This window comes from Octopus sinensis, linkage group LG10 (assembly GCF_006345805.1).
Source record: "Octopus sinensis linkage group LG10, ASM634580v1, whole genome shotgun sequence".
Classification (NCBI taxonomy): domain Eukaryota; kingdom Metazoa; phylum Mollusca; class Cephalopoda; order Octopoda; family Octopodidae; genus Octopus; species Octopus sinensis.
Window position 1 is genome coordinate 604,955 of NC_043006.1, and position 22,218 is coordinate 627,172.

At 38.4% G+C, this 22,218-nt stretch overlaps 1 protein-coding gene across 2 annotated transcripts in view; it reads right to left on the bottom strand.

Annotated features, from left to right (window-relative positions):
* LOC115216779 (maspardin) overlaps positions 1-22,218 on the bottom strand; it is a 58,165-nt gene that overhangs the window by 23,999 nt on the left and 11,948 nt on the right. For both annotated transcript variants that reach the window (XM_036506251.1, XM_029786351.2), the window contains exon 2: positions 4,849-4,921. In XM_036506251.1, the coding sequence (XP_036362144.1) occupies positions 4,849-4,911 (63 nt within the window). In that variant the 5' untranslated portion in view covers positions 4,912-4,921. The remainder of the gene's footprint in view (positions 1-4,848; positions 4,922-22,218) is intronic.

A 22,218-nucleotide genomic window follows, 5' to 3' on the forward strand; every position in this document is an offset into this window, starting at 1 on the left:
CTGTTCACCATATTAATGATGAAATGCTAAAACTCATTCCTAGGGAAGTCTATGTATATCAGTCTATCGATACAACTCCTGACCCAGAGGACGTCATCAACTATCCAATAGAGGTACTCAATTCCTTTGAGCACCCCGGACTACCACCACACTTTCTCAAACTTAAAGTTGGTGCCCCTATAATGCTCATCAGAAATTTGGTTCCCCCAAAACAATGCAATGGCACACGTTTGATCGTTAAGTCCTTATCTCCCACCGTAAACTTATATCAATATTTGCCTGAATAATCATCATAATTCAGTGCAATCATTAACAGTACTTTCAAGCAATTCAGCCCCGAGCAACGCCGGGCAATTCTGCTAGTATATATATATAAACAGCAAAATGTCTGTGTGTGTTCTTTATACAAATCCACAATTTTTCAGTTAGAGGGATCGCACTTTCTATGGTCATTCAAAACCGTCCAAGGGTGGTCATGCACATCTTTACATTTCCCCAGTCACCCCGCTAAGCCATTAAAAAATCAATAGAAGTGACTTTTTTGTGAATTTTCTATCCAAAACCCAATCAAAATGCCCGAAACTTGAATACGCCAATTGAATGCCAGCTAGCTGCATGTGATTGGTCGGAGATTTGGACAGTACTCGCGTGTATGTGCACACGCATGCAGCAGTATATTCATGCACTAGCACTATGACCCGGCGTTGCCAGGTCATAGTGCTAGTACTTATTAACTACAGTCCTAAACTGAGTTGAGAAAGGAAGAAGGTTGGATGTCAGGCGAGCAACCCAGTTCCAATAAAACTCACAAGAGAAACAGCAAACGACTCTTCACAAGAAATTCAGAGCAAGGAAGGTTTTTGCAGTTCATTTATTTGTGAAGGATTCCAATGAAAACTGCAAGCAAGTTGAAGCCCTGATGTGTTGGAGTTTGAATGATAAAATAGTAACGAAGATTGGAACCTAGAAGGTAGTGACATTGCATAAGGCCAAGAAGATGGCACAACTGCTGTGTGAGTTTAAAAAGGTACCAGTTGGTCATCCTAGGCCTCAGGTGATATGGATAGGAATAGGGAAAGTGTGTCACAAAGGCAGAACTATAATCTTGTAACAAGATGAAGGTCTCAGGAACACTTGTGGGGTGTCTGTCTTATCTTGTCACATACAATTATCAAAAAGAGAGCCAAAACTCTGACTGCCTTCAATAGCAATAAATAATACTTTATTTTTCCAGGTTTCGCAAATACAAAAAATATATACACATATATTTTCCTTAAGGGCGAACCGGTAGCCAAGTCCACAAGACTGTTCACAAATGTTCACTTGTGTGAGCCAAAATTACCGTCTCCGTTCCCGCTTAGAGGAGAGCTTCTCTATATGTAGGGGTTTTCCCTGAGAGAAGGTTGGTCACATTCACTTGGTAGGGTTGCTGGTTCAAAAGGACAGATTTAGCGGGAACGCTTTCAGTTTGCAGTTCTCTGCGCATGCGCATGAGGGAACTTCCAGCGGCCTACCGGAAGTAATCGAACTCTACGTGCTGAAAACTTCCAAAACTAGCGTCACTACAATCTGTTTTAGTCATGAAGAACAGTACCCCAGAGGGTGTCAGCATGTTGTTGGGAAAAGAGGCTGTCAAGGCATTCACAGGTGGTAAGCCGATTAGTGAATGCATCATCACAACAGGCTTTCAGTTAAAGCAAGCAAAAACAACCATCATCTAAGTTTACACACCAACTAAAGATAAATGGTGAGAAAGATGTTTTATACTTGCAACTTGCAAGACACAATCACTGAAATTCCCAGTTATGATGTTAAGCTGCTTCTTGGTGACTTCAACACAGAGCAGGCCAGCAGAGAGCAGCAAGGAATTGAGAATGGCATCAGGCCGCGTGGATCAAGTCAAGAAACCAGTAAAAAATGTCAAGCATCTGATGCTGTATTGTAATATGAACAGCTTCCATGTTGGCAACGCCTATTTTGTATAGAGAATCGATCCTCAAGACAAAACACGATGACCACCAGATGGAAACAACAACAACAGTCAAATTAATTATGTCTACATCAATCATCATCATCATTGTTCGACCGTGGTCGAGACAATGGAATTTACCATGCTACGTCAGACTTCACGGTCCATCATGGCATTACGGAGGTCCTGTTGCTGGATGCCTGTATCCCTGGAGATTACATCAGGGTAGGAGAGTGTGCGCCCTCTGGTATTGCAAGTAGATGGCTTCCAGATGAGAAGAGTGGAAATTACCTCGTTTTCAGGTCTACAACTATGTCCAGCAAACTGGACTCTCTTACACATCAATACTTGAAGGAAAAACCATCTTACAAGACATCCAAGTCTGCCAGAGAACCAAAAGTGGAACAGATTATCTACAGTCAGGTGTCGTAACTATGTTCATGGTTTTGACATGACTTGATAAGCTTTCTCCATATTGGTCAGTTTTGCATTTGGGTTTACCATTTATTATAATCAATTCCTTTCCACTTCATATTCCTTTTTTGCAGTATCTTTGAATCTCAGTCTAGGTCTTCCATGGTTTCTTTACCCCTTGCATAGTTGGGAATCAAGGATTTGTTGGGGGAAGTCTGTTGTTGTCCATCTTGTGTATGTGACCCAACCAAGTAAATTTTCTATCAATGAGGATTTCCATCACAGGAGGCAGGCCTGCACACCAAAAGATCTCTTCGTTCCTGATTTTGTTAAGGAGAGTAATACAATTCATTGTAGTTGTCTCATCATTTATACACCTGGCGAAAGTGATGTTGGAATTTTGACCAATGGGCAGAAGATGATCACTATCATCTAGACATTTGTTGTGGAGACACTAAAAGATATTACAAGAACAGGGTGGAACCAGTAGGAGCTAAAGAACAAATTTCAATAAGTGCAGCATCTCAGCAGTGGATTGCAGGAGTGGCTGTGTGGTAAGTAGCTTGCTTACCAACCACATGGTTCTGGGTTCAGTCCCACTGCATGGCACCTTGGGCAATTGTCTTCTACTATAGCCTCGGGCTGACCAAAGCCTTGTGAGTGGATTTGGTAGACGGAAACTGAAAGAAGCCTGTATATGTATATATATATTTATATGTGTGTGTGTTTGTGTGTCTGTGTTTGTCCCCCCAACATCGCTTGACAACCGATGCTGGTGTGTTTATGTCCCCGTAACTTAGCGGTTCGGCAAAAGAGACCGATAGAATAAGTACCAGGCTTACAAAGAATAAGTCCTGGGACCGATTTGCTCGACTAAAGGCGGTGCTCCAGCATGGCCACAGTCAAATGACGGAAATAAGTAAGAGAGTAAACAACAGCAAAAGAATGTACAGAGTGTACTAAGGGTCACAAAGTACAACGTAAAAAACAGAACAAATTACTACAGAACACCCAACATTAAACTACCAAGTTAAACTGCAAAACTGACAAAGAGTGGTAGGAAAGAAAAGGGAAGCAGGAAACCTAGAGAGTAAGAATGCTATTTGTATCACATTATTAGAAAGTTCATGGTTTCAAAAAATAACAGCAGTGAACCAGTAAAGGTTGTAACTGGGGAAAATCTTGTCAACCCTTTTGTTGCTAGCACGGGTTGGACGGTTCGACCGGGGTCTGGGAAGCCAGGGGCTGCTCCAGGCTCCAGTCTGATCTGGCAGAATTTCTACGGCTGGATGCCCTTCCTAACGCCAACCACTCCGCGAGTGTAGTGCGTAAAAAGCACCCACTACACTCACGGAGTGGTTGGCGTTAGGAAGGGCATCCAGCTGTAGAAACATTGCCAGATCAGACTGGAGCCTGGTGCAGCCCCTGGCTTCCCAGACCCCGGTCGAACCGTCCAACCCGTGCTAGCGTGGAAAACGGACGTTAAACGATGATGATGATGATTTCTAAAGAAATACACTGCTCTTGTTAATTGAACTCAATTTTGAATGATTCCAAGGCAAAGTCCACCAAGGCAGAAATTGAACTCAAAACAGGAACAAAAGACAAGATGCTGCTCAACATATTGCCTGGTGTGATAACAATTCTGTCAGATTGCTGCCTTCAGAATATAATTTTTTCCATTGATATTTTGTAGGGGGGAATCTAGTTGATTATACCAATCCCACTAATTTTATTGGCCCTGAAAGGATGAAAGGTAAAACCAACCTTGGTGGAATTTGAACTCAAAATTCCACGAGCCAGAAGAAACGTTGCTTCTGCCATAAATTATAATAATAACAATAGTAATAATGATGGTGATGAGTTCAAATTTTGACACAAGGTCAGCAATTTCAGAAGAGTGGGTAAGTTGATTACATTGACCTCAGTACAGGACTGGTACTTATTTTAGAGATCCCGAAAGGATAAAAGGCAAAGTCAACCTCTGCAGGACTTGAACTCAGAATGCTAAGATGGGTGAAATACCTGTTTCTTTACCACTCACAAGGGGCTAAACATAGAGGGGACAAACAAGGACAGACAAACGGATTAAGTCGATTACATTGACCCCAGTGCGTAACCGGTACTTAATTTATCGACCCCGAAAGGATGAAAGGCAAAGTCAACCTCGGCGGAATTTGAACTCAGAACGTAACGGCAGACGAAATACCGCTAAGCATTTCGCCCGGCGTGCTAACGCTTCTGCCAGCTCGCCACCTTAATAATAATAATAATAATAATAATAATAATAATAATAATAATAATAATAATGATGAGACTATTGAAAGCTTGTGGAAGCCTAAGGTTACAGGTAGTGACTTGCTACCCACATAAATTCTACCAGGAATAAGAATGAACCTGAGTCAAATCAATAATAATAATAAAAAAATATAAATAGGTCTTAAAACCAAATTGCTAAAACTGACCTTCTTTAATGGAATGGTACTTCGGAAACTGTGATACTCCAAAGTCTTGGCCAATTCACCCATTTTCTTACACCTGGAAAATAGAATATTTATTATTATTATTATTATTATTATTATGTTTATAACAAAACAAATTTATCAAAAATCTCCAAAAATATAATTATTACAATGATATAATTATTACAATGTCACAGTAATAATAAGTTGGGCTAAATTTCTTTGTAGCAGAAATGTGTTTCTTCAAGCCAACATAAAGCATCTAAGTAGTCACTCAAGCCACAAGAAACAGCAGCCAAATCTTCCTCAAAACCATACTTAATGATTTTAAGAAGAACACCTTGAACAATGTTGTCCTAGGTTTTTCACTACATCTAAAACAAAAAAAAAAAAAGCAGCAGGGATGGACACGGCTGGAGTGCTTCTCATTACAGATGTGCAGGATTAAGGTTATCTCGAGACCTTACAACAACTATTTATGATTAACAATTGTATTGCAACTAATGTCCTATTTGATCTCTTTTGATGAGTAATAGGCATGTTAAGAAATACACACTAACAGTGAACTAAAGTGGAATATATTACCAAGCAACCACGACAGCCCTAACAATAACGGGTGATCTCAGCCTCATAAAGAAATCAATATCTCAATAACGAAATTGATTTCTTCAAATGACACAATCTTCAAAAAGCATCATCATTTTAACATCCAACTTTTCCGTACTTGCATAGGTTAGACAGAATTCATTGAAGCAGATTTTCTGTGGCTGGATGTCCTTGCTGTGTTCCATCCTCACCAGTTTCCAAGCATGGTCACATTTCCCCATGGCTTGAAGTGTGTTTCATGGAAGACAAGAAACAAACACCACTACTTGTATGATGTTCACATTAACCCTTTAGCATTTAAAGCGGCCATATCCGGCCAAAAGTATTCTGCCTGTTTTATGTTCAAACTGGCCAGATCTGGTCTCTCACACCAACCCTACAATATCGTTTTAAAAATTAACAGCTACCTCATCAAAATTTCATAGCTACAAGATAATGCATGATTAGTTCAAAACAATTTGGATGAAAAAACATTAATTTTGGCAGAATAAAGCGAACACTAAAGGGTTAATGGAGGCACATGGCCTAGTGGTTAGAGCGGCAGACTCACGGTCGAGGGATCGCGGGTTCGAATCTCAGACCGGGCGATGTGTGTGTTTATGAGCGAAACACCTAAGCTCCACACAGCTCCGGTAGAAGGTAATGGCAAACTTCTGACAGCATTAAAAGTGAAAAGCAAAAGACAACAAACACACACCTTTGAGGTAAAAGAGTGCAGAGAAAGAAGTAGAAAGTTTGAATTAAAACAGAAACCCCTCATGGTGTAATTGATTGATAACTTTCATCACAGATATATTTTAGAATTTTTTCAGCTATCTCTATGTAAAACCCATAGCTGAAGTGTTAACATTTACTATTGATGTGCATTAATATACACTGATTAGTCAGCAAATTAAAATACTTAAATTTAACTAATTTCCAGCAGATAAATGCTTATCCGTAAGTATTATTATTGTTACAACTGACTTAATCATTAAATCATTATCGTTGTCAAAGTTCACCTGACTATAATCATTATTTTTGTATCTATGTCATGTTTCATTTATGAGGGCAATTTCGAAAAAGGATACCAATTACATTTCATTAGAGATCAGAGATAACCATTTGCCTTATTAACTGCAAATATTAATTTCACACCAAAGTATCTTCTAGATTTAACTTGATCTAATTTTGGTCTTGTCTACTTTTATAAATTCCTCTCTGGACAAGACACATGAATCCTATGTGATCTCTCAACCTGTTAGAAATAGGAACCAAACTTAATCCAAGGCATGTTCTCCTGCCTTACAAAAAAGGACAAATTAGACAATGTAACTATAGATAATGAGAAACACGAGATGGTCATGGCTGGAATGCTTCTGAACATAGATCAGCTTGATCAGGGCTGAATTTTGGGCTGAGCAACCATTTCAAAAAAATTTTCTTTCTTTAGTTTTTCTATATGATACTCCAGTTATATTCTAAACCTTAAAACCATTTGACAGAAGATAGCAGAATCAGTAGAGTAACAGACAAAATGCCTTGTGGTATTTAGTACCATCCCTGGCTCAAACACACGGTCACTTTTGCATCTCATCCTTCCCTGGTGGGGTGATGATAAAACACAAACCAGTGAAGCAATGCGACTGATATAATGTCATTTTCACAATCTGACATTTTGAGGTCTTTCAGCTAATTTAGACACAGAGTTCAATCCTACCAACGTCAAATTTGCCTCCATCCTTCTCTAAGGACTGAGATTAAGGACAAACCAAATACTAAGATAGATTTAATTCACCATATCCCTATGTTTGGCCATATACCTAAATTAGAAACCATTATCGTTATTATTATTAAAGCGCAATGACTGACAGAATCAATAAAGTCTCAAACAAAATGCCTTGTTTTCACTGACATCCATTTGCCCTTTCTCTCTTTTTCTTTTACTTGTTTCAGTCATTTGACTGCGGCCATGCTGGAGCACCACCTTTAGTCGAGCAACTCAACCCCGGGACTTATTCTTTGTAAGCCCAGTACTTATTTTATCGGTCTCTTTTGCCGAACCACTAAGTGACAGGGACGTAAACACACCAGCATCGGTTGTCAAGCAATGCTAGGGGGACAAACACAGACACACAAACACACACACACACACATATATATATATATAATATATATATATATATATATATATACATATATATGACAGGCTTCTTTCAGTTTCTGTCTACCAAATCCACTCACAAGGCATTGGTCAGCCCGGGGCTATAGCAGAAGACACTTGCCCAAGATGCCACGCAGTGGGACTGAACCCGGAACCATGTGGTTGGTTAGCAAGCTACTTACCACACACCCACTCCTGCGCCCTCTGAACTTTTGTCTTTTGACATCCATTTGCCCTTTGAACTTTTGTCTTTTGTTCTTCTGAAGTTGATAAAGTAAAAACCAGTTATATACTGGGGTCAATTGAATTGATTGAAATCCTCCCCCAAAAATAAGTAGCCAAGCGTCTGTTAGAAGTTGTTGTGTGTCAGACAAAAACACTTAGTGGCTCTTCTGACTCTCTATGTTCTGAGTTCAAATTTCACCAAGGTCAGCTTTACCTTTCCTGCCTCCAGAGTTGATCAAATTAAGTAAAAAAATCTTGTTCTGGAGTCAATCTAATCAACTAACCTCCTTGCCTTGAAATTACTGGCCTTTGCTAAAATTTGAAACCATCATTATTAAGTGAGAGAGTAGTGCATGCCATCAAAGTCACACTGGGGTACAAATATACAAAGCCCAGTATACCCATCATGACTACCCGTCTGATAAGGGTACACCAGGCACATGCATCACAACCATATGTACGCGACATGGTGATCTCATATTAAGATAAATAGCGCATGACCTTGCAGGTGGGGCCCAGTTAGAATTTTCTTCTGGTCGAGTAACCCATCCCACTCAAAAGTTCCCTGAATAAGGATTGTTTAAGGATGTTGAATGAAACACCCATGTTTCTAAAGGTGAATTATCCAAACCTCTAAGACTTCCTTTCAACACATGGCTATGATGCTCCCCCACTACTTCTACTCGTGATCAGTGATGCACATATCGTCAGCCACTAAGGGACATGCTCAACTGGTTATGGTCAAACAACTGACAAGCAAATCTGTGGTATTGAGCAGAATATTTGCTGTTAGCTCATCTTTTATACCAAGACAAAACAATGTACATGAAAACACTTCCAATCAGTTAAGATCAAGAGTCTTGAGAGTCACTGTCTGGTACTGCATCATCATTATTATTATAGAAAGTGCTATACAAAAGGTACGTTTCCAGTAAGATGAGAGAAGTGGATTCCATTTAACTCCATATATGCCACTAAAACCCTTAACACCATAATGGGTATCACATTTCCTATTTCCTCACCATTATTTTTTTCAATGATTAAGATAAAGGATAAAAAGTCTAAGAACTTTCTGTACACTGAGTTAGATTTGATTCCTTGCCATATTAAGGATTACAAATATTATAAACATCAAAATATGGCACCAGCAATATAATCATGATGCAACAGAAATAGTATTTATATGCCTCTATTACATTAAGCTATACCATCTTCAAAAGGGTGGGGTTCTGGATGCTATGCTGCCTGAAAAAATAGGATTGTCAAAGCTGGAATGCATCTGTGATCACAGGTCTGATCTTTAGGAATGGCTTGGGATTAAATGACAACACTGTAAACATTAACTCGTTATTGTCAGCTTATAAATCTCTAAAGAGAGAGAGTTTGGTTTGTAATGAGAAGTAGGTCATCAAAATATTTAAAATTCTAGCATCAGTCACTTTTAGGGAGGTGGAAGGTCACTTATCGAGATCTGCTGCTACTACTGTTTCATTGAGTTATTAAATTCTAAGTATCTTTGCAGAACAATATTTTCTATTTATGTAAGTTGACACTGTTGGAGAGTCATTCATTGGATGATTGCAAATGTCAATGCCTCTTAGGCTCAGGGTCATTCTTTAGCTCTGTTTACATGAGATTAAAAGGATGAGGGATAAACTATAGGGGCAGCCAACAACAACAAGAAGGAAGAAGATAAAAATATTTAATCCAGTTTCTTGATATTTGCTCATTTAGTTGTCTTTACCAACATTTCTCAAATGCTTTAATATGTATTCCCAACAGTGAGCAGGGATTCTCAACAGGGGTCCATATGACCCCAGGGGCACCATGTTAGATTTTTAGGGGTCTATACAAGCAAAATAGTAAATTGGGGATCCACAAAAAAAAATTTCGCTTTCGCTGTATTTATTGCAGGAAACAGCAAGATTACTTTCTCCAATATCATACCTGCTTCAAACTAAACAATTGAATGTGTGAAAACAGAAATTTTGAAAGAAGTCTTTATAAAAGTGGTTTTTAAACATCAAATGGCTGCAGGAGTCCACCAGAACAGAATAGTAATCAAAGTGGTCAATAGGTGAAAAGAACCACCGAGTTAGATGCATAGATATATGTATAATGATGATGATGATGATATATATATATATATATATATGTATAATGATGATGATGATATATATATATATATATATATATATATGTGTATAATGATGATGATATATATATATATATATATATATATATATATATATATATAATATATGTATAATGATATATATATATATATATATATATGTATAATGATGATGATGATATATATATATATATATGTATAATGATGATGATGATATATATATATATATATATGTATAATGATGATGATGATATATATATATATATATATGTATAATGATGATGATGATATATATATATATATATATATACGTGCAGGTGGCACGTAAAAAGCACCCACTACACTCACGGAGTGGTTGGCGTTAGGAAGGGCATCCAGCTGTAGAAACATTGCCAGATTAGACTGGAGCCTGGTGCAGCCTTCTGGCTTCCCAGAACCCCGGTCGAACCGTCCAACCCATGCTAGCATGGAGAACGGACGTTAAACGACGATGATGTATAATGATGATGATGATGATATATATATATATATATATATATATATATAATATGTATAATGATGATGATGATATATATATATATATATATATGTATAATGATGATGATGATATATATATATATATATATATATATATATGTATAATGATGATGATATATATATAATATATATATATATATATATATGTATAATGATGATATCTATATATATATGTATAATGATGATGATGATATCTATATATATATGTATAATGATGATGATGATGATATATATATATATATGTATAATGATGATGATGATATATATATATATGTATAATGATGATGATGATGATATATACATATATGTATAATGATGATGATGATATATATATATATATATGTATAATGATGATGATGATATATATATATATATATGTATAATGATGATGATGATATATATATATGTATAATGATGATGATGATATATATATATATATATATATATATATGTATAATGATGATGATGATATATATATATATATATGTATAATGATGATGATGATATATATATATATATGTATAATGATGATGATGATATATATATATATATGTATAATGATGATGATGATATATATATATTTATATATGTATAATGATGATGATGATATATATATATGTATAATGATGATGATGATATATATATATATATATATATATATATAGATATATATACTTCCTAAATACACTATGTTGTAGATGATTTAGAGGTGTAGAAAGTATAGATACAGAATTTCCAGTATTAATTACTATTCAAGATTCAAAGCATTTAATGATCGCAGGTAATGTGGTAGAAACAGAAATAGTAAAAAGAGTAAATTTTCTGCAGGTTGAAATTCCTGGAGGATATGTAGGCAGCAAGCTGGCAGAAATGTTAGCATGCCCGACAAAATGCTTAGCGGTATTTCGTCTGCTGTTACGTTCTGAGTTCAAATTCCGCCGAGGTCGACTATGCCTTTCATCCTTTTGGGGTCGATTAAATAAGTACCAGTTATGCACTGGGGTCGATGTAATCGACTTAATCCATTTGTCTGACCTTGTTTGTCCCCTCTGTGTGTAGCCCCTTGAGGGCAGTAAAGAAATAAGACTATTCAAACTGACATTTTATATAAAGCTGTTGTTATTATATAGCCCAACTTCAGCCGTGATAGAGCAGTCCTATATCAAGCAGGTAGTCAGTGAAATGACTAGATATGACCCACAATGATATTTTCCATGTCTTTGCTCCCTGAAGGAGGGCTATGGCATACTTTGATATACAGTGATGAATCGTATGAAGAGCAGTGTGATAATCTGGACATGATTTTTGCATAAAACTGAATCACATACTGAGACTAAGGACATTGTAGAATTTGTCAGTTGATGTAGGTTGAGGATGAAAACTTATTGGAGTGATGTTCTCAACTTGGTACTACATTCTAAATGGAATGTAAATTGATCCAATGAACTTGCTTCCAGCGCAGTTCTCATGACCAAACACTTTCACCAGAAGTGTCAAATCTTGAAGTACTTCTGCTACTTCAACTTAAATTGTAACATTCAATTTCTGTTGCCCATTATACCAAACATGCATGTTTGGTAATAGTTTACAAGCCCTAAGAATGCTTGTAACGTAATATTTTTGGGGGTAGGCATATTTTTTATTGCCATCAATTTTGAAGGATCTGGCCTGCGACCATTTTTATCGATAACTTGCCCAAAATACTTTATTTCTGGCATGAAATATTCACATTTTCCTTGCTAAGTTTGAATCCATACTCCTTTACCTTCTCAAAAACCATTTTAACGTTCCTCATGCTGGCCTCTAGACTCACTTTTTAGGAGTATGTCATCCAAATACTCATATACTATAGCATAGTATCCATCACCTTTACCCCGAAAGGAAGTCAACTGAATTTATACAAACCTTTATGAGTATTTATCGTTAATAATTTTGAACATTCTTCCTCAACTTGTAACTGTAAATACACCTCCAACAAGTTCAATTTTGAGAAAAAATTTTCCTCCATTGAGTTTCACAAGAATTTCCTCAGGATTTGGTAGTGGATAATTCTATGTCCATAAACATTCATTCAAACTTATTGAAAAGTCCACACATACTCATATTTTGTTATCCTTTTTCTTTATACAAACAGTTTATGCTCGCCATTCTGAATAATCAATTTTTTTCTTTAACTCCCAGCTTTTCTTGCTTACCTAATTCCTTGTTGACTTGATCCAATGCCACGAAAGGTACACCTTGTTTCGGTTTAAACACCGGTATGGTGTTTTCTTTTACTTGAAATTTTACTTTTGTCTGGGTGCATCTACCTAATTCTTCCGAAAAAACAGTAGGAAAAATCTTTTTCAATTTCTTTTTTAAATCTTCCGACACCTTATTTCAACTGGTGTTATAACTGTTTATATTACTGCAAAAAATATTTACAATTCTATCCAGTCTGTGCCAAAAACGTCTGTCATATTTTTTGATAGAAAAACTTTAGCCTTCAAAGTTTTCCCACGAAATGTTACCTCACCCAAAAATCATAATTGTTTCCCTGAGATGCCTCTTGTCATTTTTGCAGTGTTTTCAATGCAGGCCTTCCTATTTTGTTTTCCATGTATCATCATCATCATCGTTTAACGTCCGTTCTCCATGCTAGCATGGGTTGGACGGTTCGACCGGGGTTTGGGAAGCCAAGGGCTGCACCAGGCTCCAGTCTGATCTGGCAGTGTTTCTACAGCTGGATGCCCTTCCTAACGCCAACCACTCCGTGAGTGTAGTGGGTGCTTTTTACGTGCCACCTGCACAGGTGCCGGGGGAGGCTGGCAACGGCCACGGTCGGATTGGTGCTTTTAACATGCCACCGGCACGGAAGCCAGCCAAGGCGGCGCTGGCATTGGCCACGTTCGGATGGTGCTTTTTATGTGCCACCGGCACAGAAGCCAGTCGAGGCGGCACTCTCGTTAATTATTGTGATGTCACTACCTGTGTCCAACTGTAGTCTTGTATTCACATTATTTATTTTTACAGAGAGAAATTTTCTTTTTTGTGCCTTGCTTTGCATTTGTGTTGACAATACTTTTCTCGCAAATTTTTTTCCATTTGATCTTTTTTGTTTCACCCAACAGTGTGAATTCTTGTGTCCAATTTTCCCACATCCAAAACAGTTTCTTCTGAAATGTATTTCTCTACATCCATAACATGGTTTGGGTCTTGTCTGTTGTTTTGCTTTTTTTGTATCTGTTTCTGGTTGACATGTATGTATATTTGAATAATCTTTTTCAGTTTTTTTCTGTTTTAGGCGTAGAAGTGGCTGTGTGGTAAGTAGCTTGCTTATGAACCACATGGTTCCGGGTTCAGTCCCACTGCGTGGCACCTTGGGCAATTGTCTTCTACTATAGCCTCGAGCTGACCAAAGCCTTGTGAGTGGATTTAGTAGATGGAAACTGAAAGAAGCCCGTATATGAAATGTATGTATATATGTGTGTGTGTTTCTGTGTCTGTGTTTGTCCCTCCAACATCGCTTGACAACCGATGGTGGTGTGTGTACGTCCCCGTAACTTAGTGGTTCGGCAAAAGAGAACGACAGAATAAGTACTAGGCTTGCAAAGAACAAGTCCTTGGGTCGATTTGGTCGACTAAAGGCGGTGCTCCAGCATGGCCGCAGTCACACGACTGAAACAAGTAAAAGAGAGTAAAGAGTAAGAGTATGTTTCTTACCCCTGAAACATGTTCTGTCAGAGAGTGTTCTGCTGCAAACCTACACCAGTGGACATGAGGAAAATAAAAGAGGAATTTGGAAAGCATCCGTAAAACTAGTTTTCAAACACAGAATGGCCGTAGGAGCCCACCAGAATAAAATTGTAATAATAAAGGGGTTCGTAGGTAAAAAGATGGTTGAGAACCAGTGCCTTACATAAATGAATTGAGTGTGTCTGAAATAGGTTGTTCTCCCATGATGCAACACAAGAGCAATTAACAAATTCACGTTTGGAATCTGCCAGGCCATATTTAGAAGGAATATGCAAGTCATGGTGTTGATTCCTACTGTTCACAGTCCACATGGTTATTATCTGTAGGTTGATATCAGTATGTATTAGCAGATAATTAGTTTGCTAAGTGCTATAAACAAGAGTCAGTGGAGGCGCAATGGCCCAGTGGTTAGGGCAGCGAACTCGCGGTCATAGGATCGTGGTTTCGATTCCCAGACCGGGCGTTGTGAGTGTTTATTGAGCGAAACACCTAAAGCTCCACGAGGCTCCAGCAGGGGATGGTGGCGAACCCTGCTGTACTCTTTCACCACAACTTTCTCTCACTCTTACTTCCTGTTTCTGTTGTACCTGTATTTCAAAGGGCCGGCCTTGTCACTCTCTGTGTCACGCTGAATATCCTCGAGAACTACGTTAAGGGTACACGTGTCTGTGGAGTGCTCAGCCACTTACACGTTAATTTCACGAGCAGGCTGTTCCGTTGATTCGGATCAACCGGAACCCTCATCGTCGTAACCGACGGAGTGCTTCCATCAACACAAGAGTAATTAACAAATTCATGTTTTGGAATCTGCCAGGCCATATTTAGAAGGAATGTGGAAGTCATGGTGTTGATTCCTGCTGTTCACAGTCCACACGGTTATTATCTGTAGGTCGCTATCAGTATGCATTAGCAGATAATTAGTTTGCTTAATGCTATAAACAAGAGTCATATGGTCTTGTTAGATTCATTGTCCTGGGTGCCAATGACTGATGAGACACAACAATGTTGAACCATGGTCTACCTCAGAGTACCAGGCTTTGAAGTTGGCCTCCTCTGAAGAAACAACAACAGTTAGCATATTCCTGTTTAAATCTGCTGAAATGTATTAAAGAATAAATATGCAAATCATCATCATCGTTTTACTGTTATTATTATTATTATTATTATTATTATTATCTTTATATATAAAAGAGAGGTTGTGTGCTGTCTGTCTCCTACGATTTAGATTCCTAACTACTCCCACATTTTGCGGTGCAGTTTAACCAAAACCGGGTATCTTATAGTCGTGATTCATATCGAGCTCTTCTGGGTATTAGCGCGCGTCTACGATGAGTCTACGATTTTAAAAATAATTTACCATCATTTTTTTCCATTTTAATGCATTTTTTCGCTATTATATAAGGGAAGTAACTCTCTAAAAATGTCTACGATGAGTCAACGATTTAAAAAAAAATTTACCATCATTTTTTTCCATTTTAATGCATTTTTTTGCTATTTTTTGGCTATAACTCTCTAAAAATGCTTATATAGTTATTTCCCTTACAAACCCGAGCAACGCCGGGCGATACTGCTAGTTATTATTATTAAGGCAGTGAGCTTCAGAATCATTGCCACATCAGACAAAATGCTCAGAGGTGTTTTGCCTGTCTTAACATTCCAAGTTCAAATTCACTTGTAGGCTGTTGTCCTCTGCACTCTAAGTCCTTTGCTTTGTAATACTCTTTACTCTTTTACTTGTTTCAGTCATTTGACTGTGGCCATGCTGGAGCACCGCCTTTAGTCGAGCAAATCGACCCCGGGACTTATTCTTTGTAAGCCCAGTACATATTCTATCAGTCTTTTTTGCCGAACCGCTAAGTGACGGGGATGTAAACACACCAGCATCGGTTGTCAAGCGATGTTGGGTGGACAAACACAGACACACAAACATATACACACACATACATATGTATATGCATATATACGACAGGCTTCTTTCAGTTTCCGTCTACCAAATCCACTCACAAGGCATTGGTTGGCCCGAGGCTATAGTAGAAGACACTTGCCCAAGGTGCCAGGCAGTGGGACTGAACCCGGAACCATGTGGTTGGTTAGCAAGCTACTTACCACACAGCCACTCCTGCGCCTATTGTCTATTAAGTATCATCGATACAACCAGAAAAGTAGAAGTATCATGGAGTTTTATGCTTTCGGACTTTAAAAATGCTTAAACCACTGATTCTGATGATCATGGCTGATGACAGGTAATCCATGTCTAAATGTCCTTTTCCATTACCCACTTCCGTGTCCTATGTTGATTTTTCATTACTAAATTTTTAAGTGCAACTCAACATCCTATTACTATTTCTCCTCTACCTGTCTGTCTTCATTTCACACACACACATACACACACAAGTTTATACACCTATCTCAGAAAAAGGAAACAAACATACTGAACCAACACAACATATTACTGCTGGTGCCTCTGAACAGATATCTGTGTAACCTTTGTTAAGAGTTCATCAATTAACTAATAAAAAGAATTATTCTTTTGTGAAATATTATCAACCCAGGCCAAGTCCTTTGAGTGGTAATGGAAAATTAACACCGGAATAATCGAAACAATAGAAATGAGTTGCAGAGGGTGAAAACCACACAGCATTCCAATCAGAATTAAATCAACTATGAAGTTTCTTGGAAGGTCACTCAAGGCATTTGCAACGAACCATGTCCTTTTGTGTTCTAGTTTGGTTCACTGTCTGTAAATATATCAACAGATATAAGGTGGCGAGCTGGCAGAAACGTTAGCATGCCGAGCGAAATGCTTAGCAGTATTTCGTCTGCCGCTACATTCTGAGTTCAAATTCCGCCGAGGTTGACTTTGCCTTTCATCCTTTCGGGGTCGATTAAATAAGTACCAGTTACGTACTGGGGTTGATGTAATCGATTTAGTCCCTTTGTCTATCCTTGTTTGTCCCCTCTATGTTTAGCCCCTTGTGGGCAATAAAGAATTGAATATATCAACAGATATATGTAGATGCCAATTGCAGCGTGGAAGGTGTTTGTAAGCCATTTAAGAAACACAAAAACCGTTAGATTCACTTCAACATTTAAGTTTAATTTGTCAAAATATTTTCGTCACTAAAATCCACGACCTGTTCACTGACAAAAATACGTGCTGCATCGACGAAAATATTTTGACAAATTAAACTCAAATGTTGAAGTGAATCGAACAGCTTTTGTGTGTTTCTTAAATGGCTTATAAACACCTTCCACGCTGCAATTGTTTTCGTTCCAGCACACGATCTCAGATCAAGTCACTTGCTATGCGAGTACATCTCCGTAATATATGTAGATGGATAGATAACTAATCGTTAGAACACCTCTACATAGACATTGTTAATAATTTAGAAACAAATCTTATATCAATGTTAATCAGTGTATTATTTAATGTTGCTACAGAGATAAATATGTAATCTTTTCCAACACTGTTCAATTTAGGTATAGGGTGTGGGGGTGGAACCTGCAATCACTTGATACAAAGAATGTTGCAATGGATGATTTTGTTTTGATCCAGTTTTTGAACTACATCCATCTCCTAATTTCTCTCTTCACATGCATCACTCTCTTTTTCTATCCCACTATTTGAAAGAAAAAGAGAGGAAGGAGAGAGAGAGAGGGAGAGAGAGAGAGAGAGAAGTGTATGTATAATATTTTACCATTAAAGACAGATGAAAGAAGAAAAACAGAGTTTGACATCACAGAAAATAGCACTGCTAGTTCTCAATTGCTCATCATCCTTCCTCTCTCTCTCTCTCTCTCTCTCTCACTTTACACATATGCATATGTGTGTGTGCAACAAAATTTGATGACACACATATAGTGAAGATTTTATCACCATTGCTTCCGTACCACTCGCTGTATCTATGTATCTCTCTAAGTGTATGTCTAATTTCTCTCTCTCTCTCCCTAGTCAATATTCCAGAAAGAGAGAGAGAGAGGAGAGAGAGAGAGAGAAGTGTATGTATAATATTTTACCATTAAAGACAGATGAAAGAAGAAAAACAGAGTTTGACATCACAGAAAATAGCACTGCTAGTTCTCAATTGCTCATCATCCTTCCTCTCTCTCTCTCTCTCTCTCTCTCACTTTACACATATGCATATGTGTGTGTGCAACAAAATTTGATGACACACATATAGTGAAGATTTTATCACCATTGCTTCCGTACCACTCGCTGTATCTATGTATCTCTCTAAGTGTATGTCTAATTTCTCTCTCTCTCTCCCTAGTCAATATTCCAGAAAGAGAGAGAGAGAGAGAGCAAGAGAGACTGAGAGAAAGAAAGACTGATACTATTACTACATTTGAACTCTCTGTCTGACAGTAGGGTGTATTTTGAGTGTGATCTGGCTGCTATTGCTCAAAATAAATGTTATACAAATCTTCTCTGTGAGGTGGCAAATAATAATAATCATAAATATGGATGTGTGGTGGGGTTCCTCTCAGTTTCTGGGAACAAAGAGAACCTACATAAAGACAATTCTCATATTTTGATTATCATCATCATCATCGTTTAACGTCCGCTTTCCATGCTAGCATGGGTTGGACGATTTTGACTGAGGGCTGGCGAACCAGATGGCTGCACCAGGCTCCAATCTTGATCTGCCAGAGTTTCTATAGCTGGATGCCCTTCCTAACGCCAACCACTCTGAGAGTGTAGTGGGTGCTTTTTACGTGCCACTGGCACGGGGCCAGTCAGGCGGTACTGGCAATGACCTCGCTCGAATCTTTTTACATGTGCCAGTAAGGCGATGCTGGTAACGATCACGCTCAAATGGTGTCTTTTACGTGTCACCGGCATGGAAGCCAGTTAGCTGCTCTGGCAACGATCATGCTAGGATGGTGTTCTTTGCACCCTACTAGCACGGGGCTCGAGTGCCAGTAAGGCGATGCTGGTAACGATCACACTTGAATGGTGCCCTTTTATGTGCCACTGGCACGGAAGCTGGTTAGCCGCTCTGTCAAACTATCACACTCGTATGGTGCTCTTTGCACTCCGCTAGCACAAATGCCAGTTTTCATTTCCACATTTACTCTTTCAAGCTTTGCTCTCCATGTTTCTCAACCCATCTCTATCATACAACCACCAAATCTTTGTAGTTTTCTCCCACCTTTTTGTCTTTACAATAATTACTATTTATTTTAATTTCAATTCCATTTTAACTTTCTGAAGGCTTAATACTAGTTTTATCCCTCAAATTCACTCCCACCACAAAAGTAAACAGTAATAAACAGAAATATAGATTAATAGATAGAAATGTTGATCTATCTATAGCTGTCAGACATACCGATAGACAGCTGTAGATAGTAATAAAGTTAGACATAGATACACAACAATTAGTAAATAGAAGACACAGATAGGTAATTAGATATATAGACAAATACATGGTCACAAAATATACAGATGGAAAGATATACATAGAAATTAGATAGCCAGAATGAGTCTTACACACGTTTGTATGTGTACATGTGAATGCATGGGTGTACATATACGTATATTACACACATATATATATATCACCATCATCAGCGAAAGCTTTATTTCACATCCAAGAATTTAGTTTCTTTATTGCTGAACACTTCCTTCATGGTGATGGCGTTGATGACTAAATAGACCAATTCTTGCAGAGAGGAGTTGATCGCATTATAATGTCGGTGGAGGACAGGGCTGATTTTGTTGAGTCTTCCTGCCCTGTTGTTTGATTTCTTCTTTCACTCTTCTGGTAGCGTCAAAGTTTTTCATTCTGATGGTGATGGAACACTACAACTTGGTATGGTCTCAGGATTGTGTTTCGAATGATTTAGGCTTAAGTCCAGGGGCTTTCAATGTTGTTTTGAGTTGGTCCTTGTATCTATTTAAATAGGTGCCTGTCTATATTTTCTTATCATCATCATCATCATCATCATTTAGCGTCCGCTTTCCATGCTAGCATGGGTTGGACGGGTCAACTGGGGTCTGTGAAGCTGGAAGGCTTCGTCAGGCCCAGTCAGATCTGGCAGTGTTTCTACAGCGAGTGTAGTGGGTGTTTTTTACATGCCACCTGCACAGGTGCCAGACAGAGCTGGCGAACGGCCACGAACGGATGGTGCTTTTACGTGTCACCGGCACGGGGCCAGGCGATGCTGGCAACGGACACGAACAGATGGTGCTTTTACATGCCACCGACACGGGGCCAGACAGAGCTGGCAAACGGCCACGAACGGACGGTGCTTTTACGTGTCACCGGCACGGGGGCCAGCCGAGGCTGGCAACGGACGCGAACGGATGGTGCTTTTACGTGCCACCGACACGGTTGCCAGACAGAGCTGGCAAACGGTCACGAACGGACGGTGCTTTTACGTGTCACCGGCACAGGGGCCAGCCGAGGCTGGCAACGGACACGAACGGATGGTGCTTTTACGTGCCACCGACACGGGGCCATACAGAGCTGGCAAACGGCCACGAACGGACGGTGCTTTTACGTGTCACCGGCACGGGGCCAGGCGAGGCTGGCAACGAACACGAACGGATGGTGCTTTTACGTGCCACCGACACGGGGGCCAGGCAGAGCTGGCAAACGGCCACGAGCGAATGGTGCTTTTACGTATCACCGGCACGGGTGCCAGACGAGGCTGACAGCGGACACGAACGGATGGGTCACTTAACCCCTGCTTTCTGATATATGATTTGATTTGATTGTTCTCACTGGTCTTGCCGGGTCTTCTCACGCACAGCATACTTCCATAGGTCTCGGTCTCTGGTCATTTCCTTGGTGAGACCTAGAGTTCGAAGTTATATCTTTATATATACACAGAATCTGCCCCCCAAATTTATACACACTTCAAGAAAGGAAAAAAATCTGTATAAATATTTTTATTATTCAGTGTCATCACAATTTGATAAAACATTGAAAGAGGTGTCTATATTTATAGAGGTACTTATACAAATTAAATAGTTACACAGATTTTTCCTTTCCTGAAGTATGCATATATTTTTGTTTTTGGTGGACTGTGTGTGTATAGGTGTATGCATGTGTATATGTGTGTGTGTGTATATATATATATACACAATTTTTACTGTTAGTTCTTATTACTATTTCTCTCCATCTTAGTACATCTATCCTTTCTACTAGAAGCACAAGGCCTCAAGTTTTGGGGAAGGGATTAAGTCAATTACATCGACCCCAGTGCGAAACTGGTACTTACTTAACTCTGAGTGTGAACTTCTTTCTCCACATACGAATATGTCTTCTCATTGCTAAAGCTTTTCTCTGTATATCATTCAACTATGGCAGTAGTTGAATAATATTCTTAAGGCTGCAATTTATTCACATGCAGCATCTTTCAGAGCTTGTTGCTAATTCAGTTCTTAACCAAATTGAAAACTGCTAATATTTTTGAAGAGGATTGGTCCCTAGCTACATTTTGGCATAAAAAAATGAAGTTTGGTCCAGTAGAAAAAAGCTTACATCAAAATTTGTAGTGACATTATAGGAGAGTAAGTAACAGCACCAATCAAGTTTAGATCTAAATAACTTTTTTATTTTAAAAGCAAAATATATTTATCTTAGCTTCAATGATAGAAGAAAGCGTGAAGAATTTCATAGTTTTGATCCTATGCAACAAAAATTTGGATCAAAAAAGTTGTGAGGTAAAATTTCATGAAAAAATATAAAGAAGGTAAATCATTGGATTTTAGTGTAATTAACTTTTTTAATTTTAAAAACAAACTATATTTTAATTAAGCTTAAATGATAGAGCTCAATTCGAGGAATTTCAAAGTATCAATCTCATGCAATGAAGTTTTAAAAGAAAAAAGTTATGAGTTTTTGTTTCTCAAATTTGAGGGTGGTAATATAGTTCTAGGGGACCTTTGATATATGTCACCGGCATAATTGAGTAAGGAATAAAATATTCAACAACACTGCTAATTGACGCATTTGACACATTATTAATTAGCAAAATAGTACAG